At 52.2% G+C, this 20208-nt stretch overlaps 1 protein-coding gene across 1 annotated transcript in view; it reads left to right on the top strand.

Annotated features, from left to right (window-relative positions):
- Window positions 1-353: 353 nt before the first annotated feature.
- The window catches only part of LOC131207885 (TSC22 domain family protein 2-like), a 45116-nt gene continuing 25261 nt past the window's right edge, over window positions 354-20208 (top strand). Inside the window, exons 1-3 of the mRNA XM_058200518.1 lie at window positions 354-374; window positions 3190-5585; window positions 17940-18989. Of these exons, the coding sequence (XP_058056501.1) occupies window positions 354-374; window positions 3190-5585; window positions 17940-18989 (3467 nt within the window). The remainder of the gene's footprint in view (window positions 375-3189; window positions 5586-17939; window positions 18990-20208) is intronic.

The raw sequence follows: 20208 nt of genomic DNA on the forward strand, positions 1-20208 counted from the left end.
CTGCATTCTCAACTCATCTGGAGAGGCATAAGTGTGAATCAGACTCGACGACATCTTTCGTTATTGCGGGTCCATAAAGTAATAGTTATAAAACTAGCTGACAGACAGATAGTAAATCGCTTATAGTACACCTCGATAGTGGAGAATAAAATAGTTCAGTAAATTATAAATGAGATTCTTTCATTCCAAACATACCTACTCGTATTTCACCACATTGTTGCTGGTGATCGCGACCTTGCACGAACTCTTGCACGAACGAACGTGCTATGTTTAAATATTTGTTTTCCGTCGGATTTCGGTTAATATTTATGCACCTTATCTATGCGTCGCAGCTGTTTTCGCGTTTTGCCAAAATGTCGCGTGATGGGCGTACCGTAAATTTGTTTCAACATTATATACTGTGTCTGTTTAGTACGCACGTTTAGTGTTTAAAATTAGTTTTACTATCCACATTTTACAGCTGGCCTATGTTACCGATTCGTTGATTGTTGAACACGTGACATCCTTTTCGTGCGAATCAGATTCTCCCCCAGCCACGCATCGGTGTTTCCCGGTCCGGAGCAGACACGTGCGCCAGAAGGAGGAATTCTGCAGATTCGGTAGTGAGGAGGAATAATTAATCGTTGATTAGCGGATCTGTTGTTCCATCAATTCTTGCGATAGGTGTAATGGTAGAGATTTGCTGGAGCAGTGGCCCGCTTCAGCGTAGTCGTCGGTCAGCGCGTCGTTGATCGCCTGAGCCAGGTAACTTCCACTTTAATTGGGACCTGCTTTCTCTGTCTATATCATGCTTACCCTGTTTTATTTGTTCAACCCTTTTTAAATACCCTTTCTTTGCCAATTCCAGTGGCAGTTCGTGAAGTGAGAGCATCTGCGAATTCGGAAAAAGCGGTGTTAGGGTTCGTCAGTGTTGACCTGCTGTGCAATTTTGTTTGCTTCCTCTTGATTGTGCTTAGCTCAGAAACGAATAAGGTTTACCTTAAGTGTAGTTTCAATTCAGCCAAAATAAAAACACTCGGCTCGCGTTTTTAAACTTAATTCAACACACGCAATTCAAGGGTTCACAAAGATTTGTTGGCGGAAAGGCATCGAGTCTTGGAGATGATTACTTGATTGTCCGTTAACACTGCAATTGAACCACTGCTTTCGTTCATTCTTACAAAGCAATAATAAATTCAAAGACATTTATCGGTTTAATGATTATCGTAGATCACCTTCAAGGCATTGATGTTTCTGTTCATAAAAATTGACAAAAAACATGTAAAAGGACACTAAATTTTCGTTACAAACAAACGAAATAACTGCCCGTTCCGTTAACTTACCGAACGCAGAAGCTCCGGGTTTAAAAGTCAACGAACGTTCGCAACCACTAGGCAACGGGTTTTCGTCAAAACAAAAGCCCACTCCTTCGTTGAGTTGAGCGAGCTGAAACAAAGTATAATGCGTGAGCAGGACGACAACGCTCCGCCAACTGACAGTTCTGGTAAAGGATTGCGAACGAGAAATATGGCAGAACGTGTGGAAAATTTTTGCAGTTCCACTCCATTTCGTCAATATTAAACAAACCTTCCCGTGCCGTGTTGGGATACCGTGTGCGTGCTGTTCGCGTTGCGGGTGCGGGGAACTTCCCAACGGTGCCGAAAATTACTGACGACGGCTATCGCGACGTCGCAACGACGACGACGACTACGGTTGGTTCAGAAGAAGAAGAAGTGCTCGGTGACGACGAACTTTACGGCGGACCAGCAGCGACAGCGACAGATCAATTGCTTTTCCCCGAACACTCTGGTCGACTGGCCTTTTCCTTGTGCTTGGTAGTCCTTTGCAGTCCCGCGGTGGCCACCGCGAAGCCCAGAGCAGCGCAGGCTGGCAAAGTGGGAGAAGAAAGTTTGACATAATTTTTCACCCCCAAAACGGCATCGCATGGCTCAATCGTAATTATCGACGCACGGCGAATGTGAGAGTGAGCTCAGCCCCGACCCCGTCCGACCGTCCATCCGTTCGTGTGGGGGTTGCGTGTCCCTGGCTGTGTGCGGTGCCATTGCGTACGTGCGTGCGTGGTACGGCCGCTCTATGTGTGAGTGGAACGAGAAACGTCAGTGCCCATGACAGCGCCACGAGCAGGAGGCCTGCGGTGCAAGGGAAAGGATTATTGATCTTCTCACGGTCCGGTCTTCTTTCTGTCCCTCGTCGTCGTCGCCTTTTTTGTTACTCCATCAATGAACGTCCCAACCAATCGTAGCAGGCGCCTTGTCGGGATGTGCGCATCGAAAGTCTCGCAAGCTGAGTTTTCGCCTCTTTTCCTTCACAGAATCACCGAAAATCAGTGCCAGATTAGGATGCAGTAGAAGCAGGAGCGAACCCAATCGCCCGTGCACAGCCTTGTGTCAGTGAGGCGCCACCAAACACAACAACAACGACAACAACAACGGCGACGAAGAAGACGACAATTGGCCCATTTGGCCAGGTGTTGTTGAAAGTGTAAGGCGCCACACCAACACACGGGCAAGAAGTGTGGTGGTCTTCTCCATCCGCGGAGAATTCTATTTTTTGTGAGCGGAATGCAACCGCGTAGACGGAGTGTGTGCCACGGCTGCGTGTGTTTTAAGTGAGCCCCCTCCCCCCAAAACATCGCAGCCTGCTTAGTGGTGGTGGTGGTGGTGAAGAGAAACCAGCACATTGTTTACCAAATGTAACGAACGAAAGGCGTAGCCCCCCACAGCCACACATACACGGGCGCGCGCAGATCAACAGAGACCTTTGGTCGACCTGTCAAAATAGCGATCCGATCGACAAAACACGTCCGCGCGCTGTGTCGTAGCTGTGTGCGTGCCGTGCCGTGCCGACGTCGCGAGTGTTTTTGATTTGTTTTTGCGTTTTTTTTGCCATTCCGGGTTCGGACCACGCTTCGGAAGGGTTCGGGTTGGTGGTGGTCCGTTTTCCGTGGCGGCGCAGTGCGAGTGGCGAGTGAAAAGGGAAAACTGAAACAGCACAGCACCCGTGGGTTCTTGGACGAAGGATTTGACTTCAGTTCCGGTACTGGCTTCCGAAAGGCATTTTGGGGCTTCTGCGGTTGCGGCCGTCAAGATTATGGATAATATCACGAGCATCACCAGCATCACGAGCAGCACCAGCAGCAGCAACAGCAGCAACAGCAACATCAACACAACAACGCCGGTGACCGTGCAGCAAAAGGGCTCGATTGGCGGCGGCGGCAGTAGCGCGGGTGGTGGTGGCGCAGGAGGGATGCACCATTATCACCATCACCACCACCACCCTCACCATCATCACCACAATCACCACAAGTCGCTGGAGATGGGCGGTGCGGGCAAGATGGGCGGAAGCAAACATCACACGAACGTAATTCACCGGACTACGAGTGAAAGTTTACGCCTCGGCGGAGGCGGTGGTGGTGGCGGCGGCGGCAGCGTAGGCGGCGTCGGCAGTAGTGGCACCGGGAACGGGGATTCCCTAATGAATAGTGTTAGCGGTGGGATGATGGGCAGCGCCAGTGGTAATGGGACGAGCCTGGGAGGTGGCGAAAACTCCGTCAGCAGTTCCTCGGTGAACAGTATTGGCCGGAAGGGCGGAAACTCCAACGCGACCGGCGGTGGTGGTGGTGGTGCTAGTGGACAGGGGGGTGGTGGTGGTGCTCCGGGGACCGGCGGGAAGACGTCCTCGTTCATGATCACCTCCGTGACGGTCGGTGCTAGCCGGAACAGCGCGGACAACGGGGACGATTCGGCGGACGATCTGGACGAGTCGCACACCGACGACAACAGCCGGATAACGGACTTTGAGAACGAAACGCCCAGCTTTTCGGAGGACACGTTCAGCAAGGAGGACGTCTTCTTCGGTACCAACGCGATCGGCAGCGTGCCGGTAATTCCGACCAGCTCGCAGTACGGGCTGGCGATCGTGAACCCGAACGATCGGGCCCACGGTGGCGAGGTGCTGGCCGATGCCATGCACGTCAGCGTCACCGAGGGCGGCATCAACATAATGGGCCACGGCAAGGGCGACATCGGTGACGGCAAGGAGCTGCACCATCGGAACGAGCGGTTTAAGGTGGTGAAGATCGAGAGCACGGAACCGTTCAAGCGGGGCCGCTGGGTGTGCATGGACTATCTCGATCACACGACGCTCCAGCAGCCGGCGAAGGAAAGCGGTGGTGGCGGCGGCCCGAGTAGTCAGGGCGAGGGCGGTGAGGCGGGTGCACCGAACGCTGCCGGTACGACGCAGGACAGTGGTGTCGCCCTGACCGCCGATAATCCCGTGGGTACGGCCGGGTACGGCAGCACGACGGCCGAATCTTCGCTCGAGAATCCCAACAACGGCACGACGACGACACCGGCCACCAGTGTGGCCACCACGAACCCCTCCACGGTCAACAGTAGCGCAGCCCTGCTCGGGATGCTGAACAATGAATCTCCCGGCCAGAGCCTAAATCTTCCGCTCGGTGGCGGCAACGGTGGCGCTGGCCAACAGATGGCGCCGCCACCCCAACCTAGTCATGTGCCGGGCACCGCCGCCGCAACTACTACTTCTGGTCAGCAGCCGGGTGCCGGCATACCGCACAGTTTACCTCAGTCACAGCTTCGGAACGCGCTCGCGGGACAGCCCGGGCCCCCGGGCCAACAGCCTCAGCCTCAGCCGGCGGCCACTGCGCAGTACCCGCAGCCGCAGCCAGGGCCACCGCAAGGACAATCCCAATACTATCCGCACACGATGACGAACCTGGCCGATCTGAACGTGCAGCAGTCGAATCAAGCGCCGCACCAGCACCACCAGCACGGTGCCACCCTTCCCAGCAACATGCAGATGCACCCGGCGACGGCCGCAGGCGCTCCGCAGCAGCAGCAGCAGCCCGCCGTCAGTGCGATCTCTTCCAGCAACATTCTTCCAGCGTCGATCCCCACATCACAGGAGATGAACATCATCATCGGCAACCCCACCATCCAATCGAGCTTCCCCTCGCCCCACCAGCAGCAGGCGTTCAAGCAGCAGCAGCAGGCCCAGGCGGCCGCCGTCTCCCAAACGAGCTCGCCGGTGGTCGTGGTGCCATCGTCACTCATTGACTGTGTGCCCGAGGCCACCATTCTCTCTCCATCGGCCACCACTAATCCCCCGTCGGCAGTAGCCGCCGCCGCCGCAGCCGCAGCCGTCGCCTCCGATACAGCCGGTTCTGTATCGGTCGTGGAACCACCGTCGGCCACCTCGTCACCGGTGACAAACGCTTCCTCGCAGATTATTCCACAACCGGCCGCCGGTGCAGTAGCCCCAGCAGCAGCACCGGCGGTGCTCGATCCTTCGGTCGCATCCTCGTCCTCGGTCAGTCCGGCGGCCACCAGCTCATCGGCGGCGGCCCCGGCAAACGGCACAGCGGCGACGGCTGCGGTCGGTTCGCCCTCCACCGCCGTTGCCGGTGGTGGTGGTGTGAGCACGAGTTCCTCGTCCACCGTGGTTGGTGCCGATGATCCGGAATCGAAGCTCCTGTCGGCGGTGGCCGGTGTGACCGCGGCCCCCAGCAGCACCAGTAGCAGCGGTGAGGACACCGACAAGGCGGCCACCGAGGATGGCGAAAGGTATGTGCCCGCCAGCTCACTTTTCTGTCCCTCGTCTGTCCCGGAATGTCCCCCAATCGATTCGCTCTTTTGATCGCTTTGTTTTTCGCTAAAAACCGCTCTCTCTCTCTGTCTGTGTCGCGTTTCGGTTGGGACTGCGGGTGGAAGCGAGAGCTTTGCCTGTTGCTTGCATTTTCTTTTTGTGTACTTTTAAGATCATTTATTATTTAAGAGAACGAGCACGCAAAAGAGACAGAGCGAGAGAGAGTGAGTCAGCTAATGGATCAATTCTTCATTCTAAATTCATTGTAAATACGCCGCTCACGATTTAGAACCATGAAATGCTCCACGAATGAGTCGCAACTACTGAAACAGGCTTGTCTCAGGTTTGATGTAATGGTTTGTCCTAAAAACTAGATCCCCCAACGTTAACCCCGTCTGATGTTTACCGTAGAGGGTAGCAACTACAATCTCTAACACACAGCAACACGCCAGCGGAACCGGTAAATGTCTGCGACCCAAAAGGTTAAATGGTTCCCTAACACCGCACAGAGAACGATGGGGGCGCCCGTCGTTCCATGGTAAACGGTAGTTAAGGTTTTCGGCTGCAAATTGAATTTTATCACGACAAACTGGACGACGTTGTTGATCGTCTCGTCCGCCAGGCGGCAGACCGCGCCCCGCAATTAAAACGCAAAACCCACACACAATTGGCTGCGTTTCGCGGGGCGAGTCGACATATTTCGAGAAGCTATTCTGCCAAATTCCATAACATTTATTGCACTTTTAGCGCAAGCAGAGGGTGACGACCAATACCCCAGCGCCCCAGAAGCGTTCTCTTCCGGTGAATCGGCGAGGCGAAAGCGCTGCCACCCCCGGTCAGTGAATGGTGGTGAAGGTCAGGGACGCACGGCCGCCCGCCGGATGTGCAAAAACTGCACACGTCAAGGTTCACCACTCGGCCGACGAAGACGGGTGTAATATTCGACGAAGTTAAACACCAAAACAATTACCCCTGGGGCTTGGGAGTTATAATCCTTCGCGCACAGCACGACTCCAGCAGTATCGATCCGGACCGGCTCCGCTCGCGAGGGTCGTGCCCTCGTGGCGGTCGTTCCGTTTCCGAAGCACGCTGGTGCGCGGGTCGATATGTGCCGCGGTCTCGTCGGTGTGTCCTTTAAAGTCTTTGCAGAGGACCCCTCCCTCCCGCGAAACTAGGCACACTCACGCACCGAACCGACCTGCGGAAAGTTTCTCTCGGCCATTCGGAACTTGGGAACTTGTTGAATCGATACAACTAGCATCATCGGAACCAGTTAACCGGTTAATCACGCTTCTTATGACGCACCCGTGACTTTCGTTTCATTCATGTCAGGCCCTCCAAACCTGGGGATCCCTTGGCCGCACATAGTACGCCGTGTTTATGTTTTGCGGGGGGCTCTTTTACCTCCCCCACTTGAGTACGATCACTGGCCAACGGGGGCGGGTCGAAATCACTCGAATTGAATGAAAGTTGTGCCAGTGAGGTTTATTTTATGAGTATTGTTTACTTTGTAGTTCGTTTTATGTTCGTTTTCGTTCAGAGGCTTGTGTGGTGATGGTGGCGGAATTCCGATAGTTTGTTGGTTTACGGATGCTTCGTGCTAACGAATATCATTGTAGTCCCATTCCGTTGAAAATGGATCGTTTTAAATGCCTCCAGAATTCTCAATCATATTTACTGGTCTTTGGTACTTAATCAGAAAAAGAAACTAAAACAAATATCTTTACTTCAATCCAGCACTCAAAGCTGAAAGAAGGATCTATTAGAATAACTAATGCTAGTACAATTAAAGCTCTTGCGTGCTTCCAAAAACCATTCTTTATCTCCCTCCAAGAAAGCACTTCATCATCGCCATAAAATTGGGTCAATCGGGCCTCTTCGGGTCAGGTGAGATATCGGAGTTCTTGCGCACGTTTTCGGACCACATGTAGCAAACCGCACCGGGTGAGCGCGAACAAAAGGCCCATTTTCACGCCGGCCGATTAATGCGCATCGACGTCGTTGTACACGGATTCGTTCCACTTCCCCGAGCATGACGAATGGCGCCGCCGACCACCGACACTGTGCGATCGGGTATCCTTTTCCTGCCTGCCGGAAGTGCCTAGCCACAGATCGCTGCGTCGCTCCGGCGTACTCCGGCGTCGCACATTCGCAGACGAGTTCTCTCGCGTAAGGATCGATCGCACGCCGATCGCGCCTTTGTGGACTCTGATAAGCGCATAGTGTGGTTTTGGCAGACGAGCGAGAAACGGTCAAATATTTCCTTTTCTTCTCGTTCCGCATTTCGTCGTTCGGGTTTTTGCAACTAATGCACCTTCAAACAACACCGCATCCTGCTGCCAGTCCGAGCGGGCCAGGTAGAGCGGTGTGGCCCAAGATGAAGGTTGCTGCAAGCGGGTAAGATTAGACGTGTGCGGTCTTGAACGCACGTGCGCCCGTGTATGTGTGTTTGGTTCTTTTGTTTGGTTTGTGAGTAAACAAACCCGACCGGCGATCTTCTTCCGATCTGCTGCGCCTTCACACCCTCTGCACCCTCGGTGCCCGTGGTGTGCATGGGTCTGACGCACGCACGTCGGTCAGTCTGCTGCAGAACAGCGGTATCAGTCACAGGAGAACGCCCGGCGTCACCTCGAGCCTGGCTCTCGAACAAGATCAGTTTGCGTTCTGAAGCTGTGCAGTGTGCATCATCTCGCGCTCGGTGTGTTGTGAGTTGCTCGTAAAAGAAAGTGAAACCTGCCGCGTGCCGCGATATAGTTTATCGAGTACAGGAGACAAAAACCCAGCCCAACCATGTTCGGAAGCAACCTGACCATCGGGCCGTCGTACTATCGGAGCTCCAACTTTTACATTTGGCGCAGAAACTCCATGATACCACGCTGGTGAGTAGCGGCACACACTAATTGGTACGATCGATCGATCGTAGGGACGAGGAAAATAGATTCGCACAGCAGCGGTGTATTAGCAGCGCTACCACCTCTCCTTGCGGGTATGAAATATGGCCCATCGATCGGGGGTTGTGTCGGGGAGGGGGGGCGATTCGCTATCTGCAGTAAATTTGGCAGACACATAACCCCAGCCGTGGATAACTCCGGGCCCGGCCTCGGATTCCGGTGTTCTACTTGTGTTCGACTTGTGGCCTCGAAATTTTATTATTAGACACACTAACGGACACAACAACACACGCCGTGTGCGCGGAGACTGGACAATGGTCACACCACCCCCTTGGGGTCTGCAAACCGTTCCAAAAAAAATAGACCGGAAAATGTAGCACAAGTGAGAGAGAAAGGCGAAGAAGGATTGTTTGTGCTGTGCAGTACGGGAAGGATAAATGCAACGGAAGCCGGCCACCGGCCACCGGTAGGTTCCTGTTTACATTTCCACGGACTGCAGCTCTAGCGAAAACAAAACAAAAGCAAACCACGAATAATCGATCGGCGCCACGGAAGGGTGGATCTTTCGTCAAAAAAGGCAAAAGGAACGGGCGAATCGAAGCGCCATTTTCGGTGGCCTCGTTTCTAGCGAAGGGCTCAACCTTCCCGTGAGGTTTGCCCTAGCGACACCCAGAGGTCGCTAGTGTCGCGTGCAGAGAAGGTTCGTATTGAATCGTTCGAATCGAAAGCGCGCTTCACTATCTCGCTCTCTTTCGCGGTCCCACACATTCCACACACAGTTTGCTGCCCGCGCGTCCTTAGGGCCGTGATGAAATATACGTGTGAACCTGCGGTGCGGTGCGCAAGACCCAGCTCAGCTCAGTTTCCTCTAATGGGCACTACTGGCACTCATTAATACCGTAGGGTGAATTGAATCATCGAGGGTAGCGTTCGGTGCAGCACCACAGCACCGTGCCGCCACAGGGTGCGTCCGCCACCTCACAGCCGGGGTGCTAATGTTTGCTTTATGCGCAATTCTGGTACACCCTTTTAGCGTGTCGGACGTGATTTGAATAAGTGTGTAACAAGAAACGTAATATCTCCAAATGATTCGTTTTTCTGCACCACGTCCGGACACGCAGCAGGGCATTAGGGAATTAACGGAAGGTGCTGCTGTATGGTGACATCAGCTAGGTTTTACCTTTTTTGCGTGCCAAAACTCCGAGCGTAGCCGTAACGATGAGTAACTGGAGCAAAAACGCATTCCTCTTCTAGGATGACTTATCTAATAGCATTCTTGATTTTTTTTCGAAAAGATCAGCACGGACATGTACAAATATAGATATTCTTTTGTAACCTTTTTGGCCTTTTTTATGAAATCAGCCGTAAATTCGTTCCCCATTCGATAGTTTTGTTGAGGGGCATCGATCGTGATCCTTCTTTACTTGGATTATTGATTTTTGAAAACTGTGTAACATTTGTTACAATTCTCATCTATATTTGGGGGATTTTCTTCCGGATAGCCTCAGGACTCTCGACAAATTATGCTGCATTAAGAATAATGAAAATTTTTATTATGTTGTGTGACGATTGTGGAATGTTTTTGAAAGCAAACGTTGCTTTAGAAAGAAGCTTGGAAAACTGTAAAAATGTATTGACCCAATCGCGATCCATCCACTCTGTTGGTCGCAGCTGAGTTTAACAACAGAAAGGTAGACAAATTTCATTGTGGGATTTCCTATCTTTTCCCAATCACCCCAAATGCCTAGGCCCCGGAACCCCCTGCAGTCGGCACTTCGGTCGATAGTTGCACTTGCAGTCCGCGCGCAACCTGCCACGGAAGGGCCCGGGGAAAGGGCACACACCGACGACTGCACACACCGAAGTTCGAGTGCGAATGATACGTTATCTGACCGACCAGCCCCGTCAAGTTGAAATAGATAGTGCTCGTCCGTGGTTCAGCTGCGCTTCGTCACCCTGTGGCGCGCGCGCACCAACCACCAACTACCAAACCGTTGGTTCTAGCGGTCAGTTTTGTTTATATTTTGCCCTCCGCGCAGCAATAGTTCACACACTAAGGGGCGGCCGGGTGCGAGATAGTAGTATGCAGTATTGTTGATCTCCGACACGCTGATCGACGACTGGGTCTGCTTTATAGTGGCCCCTCGAAGGCGTCGCAGAGTGCAAGCGTCGTGTGCGCAGCGCAGTAGCCAGGGTGCAGCGTAAAGGCGCCCTCTGCAGCACCGTATGGTTTTGATTGAAACAAATTCCAAACGCGCCGCGATCGTGTTGTGTCCCCTCGTCCTGAGGCGAATTCCTGGTGGAAGCTGGTGCTTGCCTAGCACTTTCGTCGTGGTTCTTCGCGCCGTGGGGTCACTCCAAAGTACTGTGAAGATCTAACATTTTTCGTGTCAGGTGCAAAACAGAGTCCGCGTTCCGTACTCTGGACCACAATCGATTGGAGAACGTGTTTTTTCCCGCGCGCGCGCCAACTTCATTCCGGTGCCGTTGATAACACGTGCTTTACCGTGCTGTGTGTGTGTGCGTGTTTTGTAGTTGTTTTTTAAGCCAGTAGAAGCACTAGCTGGTGATCTTGAGACAGCCCTAGATGGGTCGATGATATACCGGAACCAAGTAGCGCACCGTGCATAAAATTAAAACAAACAACAAATTCTGCCACCGGCTGGAGAAGCCCCTTGGCCAGTGACAATATCCGTATACAAACACACCCAAACCCGGATAGGATTGGGTGCCACTCGATGTCACTTCTTGACCCCTGGGGAGTCGGTGCTTGTCTTCGTCGTACCGGCAGATCGTCCCCGCGAAACTAGAATGTCGAATCCTCCGGCACGCCGGATAACCATCGGTGGCGTCCCGTCCAAAATCATCAGCATCCCGAGGCGCATCTCCCTCAGGTAAGAGGTGTCTGTGTGTTGTAGAGCCCGACTTGCGATCTTAAGACAGTAGATCCCTCCCCCCTCCGGGAGAGCATTACTCATGGAGGCGCCCGGTGCCGCAACGCCACATGACACAGCGGACCTAAATTTGGGCCATCCTTCACCCAGATGCTGATCGTCTGAGTCACGGTTGGAGAAATTAGACGCTACTCACAACGCTCGCCTGCAGATTTATGGAGCAATCTGACAAAGTACTCTGGCCCTGGGCTTTGTTTTGACGAACGTTCGGAAAATCCCACAAAATTCCCGTCTGGGGCAGGAATTTGATAAAAAGCAGTAAACAAATAAAGTGTACTTCCTATGCCCGGCGTAACCTTGGATGTCGTGGCTGCCAAGTGTCGAGTTCCATAAATTCTTTTCGTCGGCGAGCAAATATTTCCTTTTTTCGAGCAAATTTCGCGCCTACAACACAACCAATAAGTAGCCAAACGCTCCGAGGGATCAAGTGGCATATCGCTGGCAAGTAGAGTGTGTCGTGTTGGGATGATCTCCGGAGAGATACCCACACAGACAGTGGGGTACTTAGGAGCTTTCGACACATGGTACTTGAGAGCCAAATGGGAAGCGATTAAGTGATCACCACAAATATAACCTGGAGATAGACCGGGCTGCTTGTGGAGGTATTGCCGGCGGTTCGTCTCTCATCTGAGTCGCAGCGATCGGGGTCTCGGCGACACTCTTTGACCAACCCAACGACCATCATCCTCAGATTCGTCTCGGAAGGCTCAATTTAATTCAATCATCAACCGCCTTTATCCCGTTCTACCGGTGACGATCCACGGCAACAACGGAAGCCGAGCGCAGTGTGTTTATTAGACCTTTACCGTCAATCCTCTAATTTGCTCACCACGCGGTTGTCACATCGCGACCCACGATCCTCAACCATACGGTCCGGGGTCCGGGTGGTGGTACGGGAGGGGAGCGCGCGGCGAGTGTGACGTTCGCGTCCTCCGACCTAACTACCGTACCCGCAGATGATAACGAGTCGGCTAAAAATAGTGTGTCCCGCTCTATAATCCACCACGCCGTTGTGTGGCCACATCGCTGTGTGTGTCCATCGTGTTGCTTATTGCACTAACAAGCTAAATGCCTTTCCCACCGTGTCAGCGAGAGAGAGAGAGAGCGGGTGAGAGCGGATGAGATGTTACGTCGGTCTGTCTCTCTCGCGAATGTAATCTCTTACTTCCTTTGGGATCTCCGCGGGCGCTCTCAGTGATAGTTTATCATCGATCGTCATCATCATCATCATCATTATCGTCAGCGTGAGCCGAAGGAAACCGAGTAATCGGTCCGTACCACCGATCGACTACTTAGAGTGTGTATTAGTGTGCCGTCAGTATTGAGGATGATCTTCCGTTGACGCACGCTTTGTGTGTCGCCTAGGCACACGGTGTGTCAAATAAGTAAACAGATCGTTTTAGTGGAGCAACCTCAAAAGCTGCTCCTTTCAATGCACGTCACAAGAACCATTGAATCGGTTTTTTTTGTTGTAAAAGGCGTAAAAGGCAAATTACGTCCGAATGTCAATCGTACGTCAAATCGTTCATCGATCGAATCGCATTCATCGACAGCCGCCGCAGAGCAGAACTCATCATCCGATGGCACATTTGTTGATGTTTGCGAGGTCGATGAAGAAGCGGTGGGCTAGTCTTGCTTACTTGCTTATTAATAGTAACTTTAAATATGGTTTTATTTGGCGATCTCTTTTAGCTGCCATTAAGCCCTTGATCGGTCGTTTAGGAAGCGATCCTTTTCTTCTATTACTTCGTTTGATTTCTCCGTTTCAGTTTCATTTCGTGCACCTCGTTTTTTATGTTGTATTAGATCAGTCGGAATGTATCCGATGGTTCCTAAAGACCGTTTCGTTATGTCTAAGCGCTTTTTTAATTTAATGTCAAAAATTCAAATTAGAAGTAAAACCATTTTTTTCAGTTTTTACGCTCTGTTATCTTACTTAACAGTACGTTTTTACAAAATTTCATTCCGGTTAACCGTACGCTAATGATCGAGCTTTTGACCGAACGCTACGCATATTAGCTTTTGCACAGACCGATTTCCGATCATTTTGGGCACTTCAATTCCAATCTTTGGCGAATATTTTAATGTTGTTGGTTGGCTTTACATGTTTTCCCAAGTATCCCTTAGTAAGTTCCCAAAAAGTTTCGATCGGCCTTGTCTGTGCACAATTTGGTGGTCAAATTTGCAATAAGTTTCATCTTCCGTGATTTTTATCCAAAATTTTATTCACCGGATCCGTTTTCATTTTATCCTGAAAGCTGCTTTCTTCTTTGAATTTCCTTATTGCGTTCCGAACCGCTCCAATGCTTATTTTTCCCTGTTTTGCCAAATCATTCAATGAAATGTTGGGAATAATGCACCATTTGTGCAAAAGCTGTTTGCCCTCCTCTGGAGAAATGCTTCGCATTTTCACAAAAGTTAAGGAAACCTGTACGTATGTTACACCATTTTTTAAATTAAAGTGTATACTAAAAGAATCTGTCGAAATTGACACTTTCAACGTCATGTGGAGAGAGTAGTGATCTGTCAAAATCGTGCTTAGACATAATGAAACGGTCTATAGTGCATGAAATTAAGAGATTGAATCAAATTAACCGGCTTCATTTGTACACTCAAAATTAAGCGAGCTTTAAGTGGCGAAGGTAGTCAACTAACTAAAATCGCATTGTTTCCGATGAGGAGGCCGACTTGAGTTACTTACTCATTCGCCACACCGTGGCACGGTGACACCGCTACAGACACACACCCGATTCAGCCCGATTGGCGTGAGTGTGCGTGCGTGGTTAAATGTTTTTCGACGGCGCATGGCGCAGTACTTGAAATGTGCGGATCCCGTCTCCACGCTGACGCCACCGTCACCGACCCCGCGCACACCGGGGCGGGTAATACGGCGGGGGGGAGGGGCTTTGGGTGCCCGTGGTGCGCCCACGGAACGGACAAATGCGCACTCCCCGTGCGGCAGTTTGCCGCCGTTTTGCAAACGGTTGAGGCTTCCCCTGTAACAGGTTGTTGTTGTTGTCGCGCTGTTTGTGGTTTTTTTGTGTCTCGATCGCGGTCTGTTTGTTTGTTTGGTCGGTTCCACTTCACTACGAACGTCGAAGGACAATCCCAGCGCACGCGCGCGCCCGCCAAAGGCGGCCGGACACCTGCGCACCGTCGTGTGGTGGAGCTCCCCGATCTGGACAAGATCGTTTGTTGACACTTTCCGTCGGCTCGAGCCGCGAGTGCTTGTGTGAGTGTAGTGGGTTTCGGTGTCACTGGCGAGTGCCGGAACTGTGAGAATCCTTCTGTTGTTGGTCGCGTGGGCCATTGTGGTCAGCAGCTCCCTCTCGCTCCCTCATAAACTTGGGTAGTGTTTGCCAATATTTGGTTTCGACGATGGATGTTACGATGATTTACGTTTTTACGTAACGGGGGACACTAAACGGCGCGTGCCGCCCTGTCACGGCTCGGGCTGGTCGTTATCGGCCATCGGTGGGAATATGGCGCACGTTTGGAGCAAAACTAATCGCAGCGGGAACAACAAGAAGGGACAATCACCACCAGCCCCACCGACCGGCGGGGAGGAGAAGAAGCCAAGCTTAACATTCGGGTAGGTCCATTGCGCATTCCTTTCCGAGGAGCGACAGCCATTCATGTGACCCGCCGCCGACGAGATGAGTAGTACTGTTTTAGTATCCTCTGCACGGTGTTGTTGTTGTTCCCAGTTTTCTCATCTTTTTGTCAGCGAATGCGCCCGCCATCTGGGACCGAACCGCTTTTTGGCAACGTTTTTCTTATTATATATCTGCTTCGCTTTTTGTTGGCATCGTTCACTCATCACACAGCAACCCGTCCATCGTTCCTTATTTGCCGCCGAGCGAGTAGTACAGTTTCAATGCGAACTGTCCGAATCCGTGACTTGCGTGCCAGCTGCGGGTGCACTTGTGTGCTACTAGAGGGCGCTGCGTACCGTTGAGAGGCACGGCACTGTGTTGGCAGTGGAAAAACGATTTTGGTACGGAAATAAAAGTTATTTTATTAAGAGTCGTGTGATTTTTCCATCTCATGGAACTCCGTATAGGCTCGGTCTGTTTGCGGATCGATTATGCAAGTAAATATGTTGAAGGAACACTAAGTAACGGAGCAAACATACCCGGTCAATCGGTAGACTTCTGGGCCGTATGCTAATGAACGAAACAGTCTCTCGTGTCGTGGTCCATTCTTCCCGAAAATTGAGCGTTCGCCACCTGGAGGGCAATATTGAAATGCGAACCACCGTCAGCTCAGCTTCCCAACCGTGCAGCAGTCCCGTGTGTCACCAATGACGCCATATGCTGTCTTGCTGGGTGGGTGGCTCAGCCTCCCGAATCTTATGATATCATCACGCTCGGGGGCGGACATGAGATCACCCCTCTTACGATCGGTGCTGGACAGTTGTAAAGTGCTAACAGGCACTAGTCAGTGTTTGTTTATGCCCGGGGATCACGGGCAGTTCGCTTGAACCACTCCCGCTGAACCGAACGATAAATAAAGCTGTCGATCGAGAGATCGGTTTGTGTGTCCGCCTCCACCGATGCTTTTTGCGCATTATTTACCCGTCTGTTCGGGGCGACAACGTTTGGCTTTTTGGGGCGATGCGTAAAAATCAACATTCCCTTGCCGGTGGTGGCGGTACGGGCGTCAGAAAGCTATCTTTCGCGTCATTTACGTAACCTACCGGAAGGATTCGAACGGAAAGGTCCTTTCCACCATTAAATATTGTTGCGAAACGCAAACGATTGTTTGTTTCTGTGCCATCATTTCAGGCCAGGCCAGTGATCACGCTCTCAGCTGCTGCTGTGTACGGGGTTACCTCACCAACTGTGTTTGCGATGGCCCAACATAAGCAGCATAAGGGGCCGATAGAAGACGCTCATTATCATTTAAGCGCAAACGGGTTTAAAACCACCGAGCAGTGTTGAACAAGAACCAGCATCGAGCGCTCGTTAAAACTAATTGTGGCAATGAATCTAATGCTTGTGCCACCATGTTGCCGATTGCAAAAAAACATATGCACAACAGCGAGCCTACAACGAGCAGCGTGCCCACGTGGTGCTCCGTCTTGTGGTCTTTCGTTCGGCACGCTATTTTTTAAGCGACTCTACGAGTAGCGTTCCGAGCCACCGATGTAATACATAATTTGTGTCGTGAATGATCGTGATCGTGAATGATTCGCCATCACACAGGAGTTGGGAGTTTCGCGAGCACGATGGTGGCCGATGTTTAGCACGAATGACATTGGTCAATAATTTCAGAGATTGCGGCTTATTTTGGTGCAGATAAAATTAGAATTTTGTAACGAAAATATTTCAGGTCTTTCTGAGAGCACTTCAATTGAAGCTTCTAGCATCAAAGAGATCAAGTTCTCATCCTCGGTCATCGATGGTCCGCTGGATCATTCCAGCGTTGATGGAAAGATCGCTCGACCTCTAAAGCATTTCAATCAAACTAAAGTAAATTATTAGTGGCCTTCTTGCACCTTGCTGCGAGCTTTAGCTGCCGTTATAACCATTTCCTGGGATGAAATCTTTCACAAATAAAGGAGGAAAAGTCAGCGATGTGCATCCTTTGACATGCCCTTCATAGTGCCAAAATGAGGACATTTACCAGAAGTCATTGACAAAAGTTAACAACAAAAATCTGATCGTAAGTTGGAATTTCAACCATTTGCCAGTGGATTTGTCGATGAATTCAGTTGACGTACACAATAATATGTTGATCGCTTTTAAAGACAACTGTTTGAAGATATTTAACTACAAATTAACGCAGCTAATATTGGAGAAAAAAGACATATAAAGAGTGTCGCTTCGTTTATGAATAGATAATTTGCCAATGTCCCCGGCTTTATTGACCGCAGAAGTATCGCCGTTTAACAGCATATTTTGCCCAACAACCAGCGTGTTATGTTGCCCACCGATTGGTGGAAAAATGGTTTGGTTCTCATCCTGCCGGAAATGGTCACATCAAGCGCCGGATTCTAACTCTCGATCGCTAACGATTTGCTCTCGCCGTGTCCTGTTGCTGCTGCTGCTACTGGTGTTTGCGTTTGCTTGGTCTTGGTGTGTGTATCTGTGTGTGCGCGGGTTTGGTGGCTAACGTGCATCGTCGCGCGTAGGACATTATTACTCACACGAGTGGTGTTCCGTCGGGTCTGCCTCCATCCTCATCCATCCCATTCATCCATCCATTCCATCCCATTCATCCATCCATCGTTCTTCTCGCAACGCTTGGCCCCGATGTGGGATGCAGGATGCTTGCAACCACCTTCTCCAGCAACAACAGCAACTGCAACCAACCCAAATGCATGTCCCTGCGTACGCATCCGCGCAGTGTGGAGAAGGAGGTGGTCCCGCCAGGCTCATCAACCAACCAACCAACCAACCCACAAACGCCTGTGCTTCCGTGTTGCGTTCCGTTCTGTACTTCCTTTTCTATCCGTTACCCGTTTTCGATTCCGTTCTCCTAGCGTTGCCGGGTTGCCGCCGCAACACCAGCAGCATCCACCACTCGCCGCCCTCGAGCGAAACATGTCCTCACGTGCACTACACCAGCACCACCCGCAAACCCCGCCACAGCAGCAGCAGCCGCAGCTGGCGGGTCAGCAACCCGCGGCCCTCCTTTCGAAAGCCTACTCGCTGCCACCGTCCGTGAGCGCGGCGGCCAAGGAGTCACTCCGCAAAGACCTCACACAGCACTTGTTCGATCAACAGCACCACCCGCTGACACAGCACTCCACTTCACACTCCCCGTTACGCAGCGGCGGCAGCGGCGGTGCCTTCAGTGCCGTGGTCAGCAGCTCTCAGCGCCCGCAGCAGGCACCGCCCGGCAACGGCATCTACACCGACATTGCACTCGGCAAGAGCATACAAAATCTCATGAAACCCCCCACACCGACCCTGGCGGCGGCGGTCTCGAACCGGCTCGTGACCGGTGGTTCCTTGCCCCGCTCGTTCGGTTCCCTCGGCACGTGCCGGGAGCTTCCGGAGCACGGTGAACCGTTGGCGGCGAGTCCACCGACGATCGGTGGTGGCCCTTACTGCCGGGCGGCCACCAATCTGCTCGGTGGGTTCACCGGAAGCAACAGTGTGAGTGGCTGTACCGTGACCCATGCGCACCGCTGCGTCCAGGACCTCATCCGAGAGGAGCTGGGTGGTGGACGGATGGCGATGGGCGGTGGCGGTGGCGGTGGGATGGCCCCACGGCTAGGCAAGGCCGGCAGCATGATCAACATGATGAGCATCGACTCGGCGACGGACGTGTTCAGTGGCGGCTCCCAGTCACATCCGGCGTCGGGGCGCTCGAGTCCCGCGTCCTACCTGTACACCGGTACGCCGATCGGCAGCCCACCACGGATCGTGGGAAGTGTCCCCGGTGCCGGCTCCTACCTGTTGGGGCCCGTCTCGTACGGCAGCTCGCCCGGAGCCGGCAGCACCCGCGTCAGTCGCGCACCGTCGCCGTCCTTCCTGCCAACGCACGGCAACAGCAGCACCGCTGGGAACGGCGGGGACCACGCAAGGTTTGCTACCACCCTCCTCCACCCCTCATCCCGTGTCTCTGCGTTTTTTGATCCGACACCTTCCCCCACAGCAGCACCTTAAGCGAGGATGGCGGCGTTGAGAGGTCACGCTAATTTTTGCACGCCGTTCGATCGAGGCGCAAGGCTCAGTCCATTTACCCGTTCCGCTCTCGGTGTGTGTGTTTGTGTGTTTCACAACCTTTCGCGCTCTTTCGCTGCTTAACACTCAACAGGAGAACATCCTTTCTTCTCTGGCTGCTCTGTGTGTGTCTGTGTCTGTTTTCTTACGCTGCGTTCTAACTAACTCCCCCTAAAAGTCAATGTACCGAAGAAGGACCAAGCCGCCCGGAACTTACTCACCTTCCGCGTGTGTTCCGGCTTGCAATGCATAATCTCGGGTTGCGTCCGTAGGGATTCGTGAAGCTGTCGTCCGTCACACCAAGTTCAACCGCGGGTTACTAATTACACTCCTTTCTCATTCTCGTTGCAGGTCAGTAACGGTTCCGCTAGTGGAAGTTTATGAAAGTACTCAATATAACCGCAAGACCACCCCACAGGAAATCGTATGTATATTTGCTTGGGCACCCCGCGAACGGGGTGCCCGGCGACCCACCCGGGGACGTGGAGTAAGCTCGTCGCAACACTCGTTCCGATTCGCTTTTCGTCTTTTGTAGGTTTCGCTTACATCGATCAGCCACCTGGTTCTGGGTTTGCTAAATGGAATTAGTGCTAATCGAATTATCACGAACCAACCGCGACGCGATCCACGCGAGAATGAGAAGTAGACCACAGTCCTTGAAGTAGACGGCTGGCCCGCCCAGACGGCTTGTCGCCAATTAGACACTGGGCGAGGGCGACACACGCGTGCCGGTGGCACCATCGGACGATGGACAGGTTTTTGGGGACCCCAAATTAGCGCGTGTCCCGCGGCGCGATAGATCTTGGCGATCTTGGAGGACGATGGTTTTCAGTTGCAAACTCTCGAACCAACAGCGAAAATTAGCATCGTTCGATTTTTGGTGTGTGCCTTCCATTTATGCCCTCACCGCTAACTGATTGTATCGGACGGGCACATCACAGTCTTCAGAGGGGACACTTTTCGCGACTTTTGTCACTGGGACGACAAACAAGGACTCGTCGTCAACGTCCAACTGCTGATGTGTTATGTCATTGAATCAGTCTTTCTTCTCTGATCATAGAAATCATCATCGCGATTTGC

Source organism: Anopheles bellator, chromosome 2 (genome assembly GCF_943735745.2).
Source record: "Anopheles bellator chromosome 2, idAnoBellAS_SP24_06.2, whole genome shotgun sequence".
NCBI lineage: Eukaryota > Metazoa > Arthropoda > Insecta > Diptera > Culicidae > Anopheles > Anopheles bellator.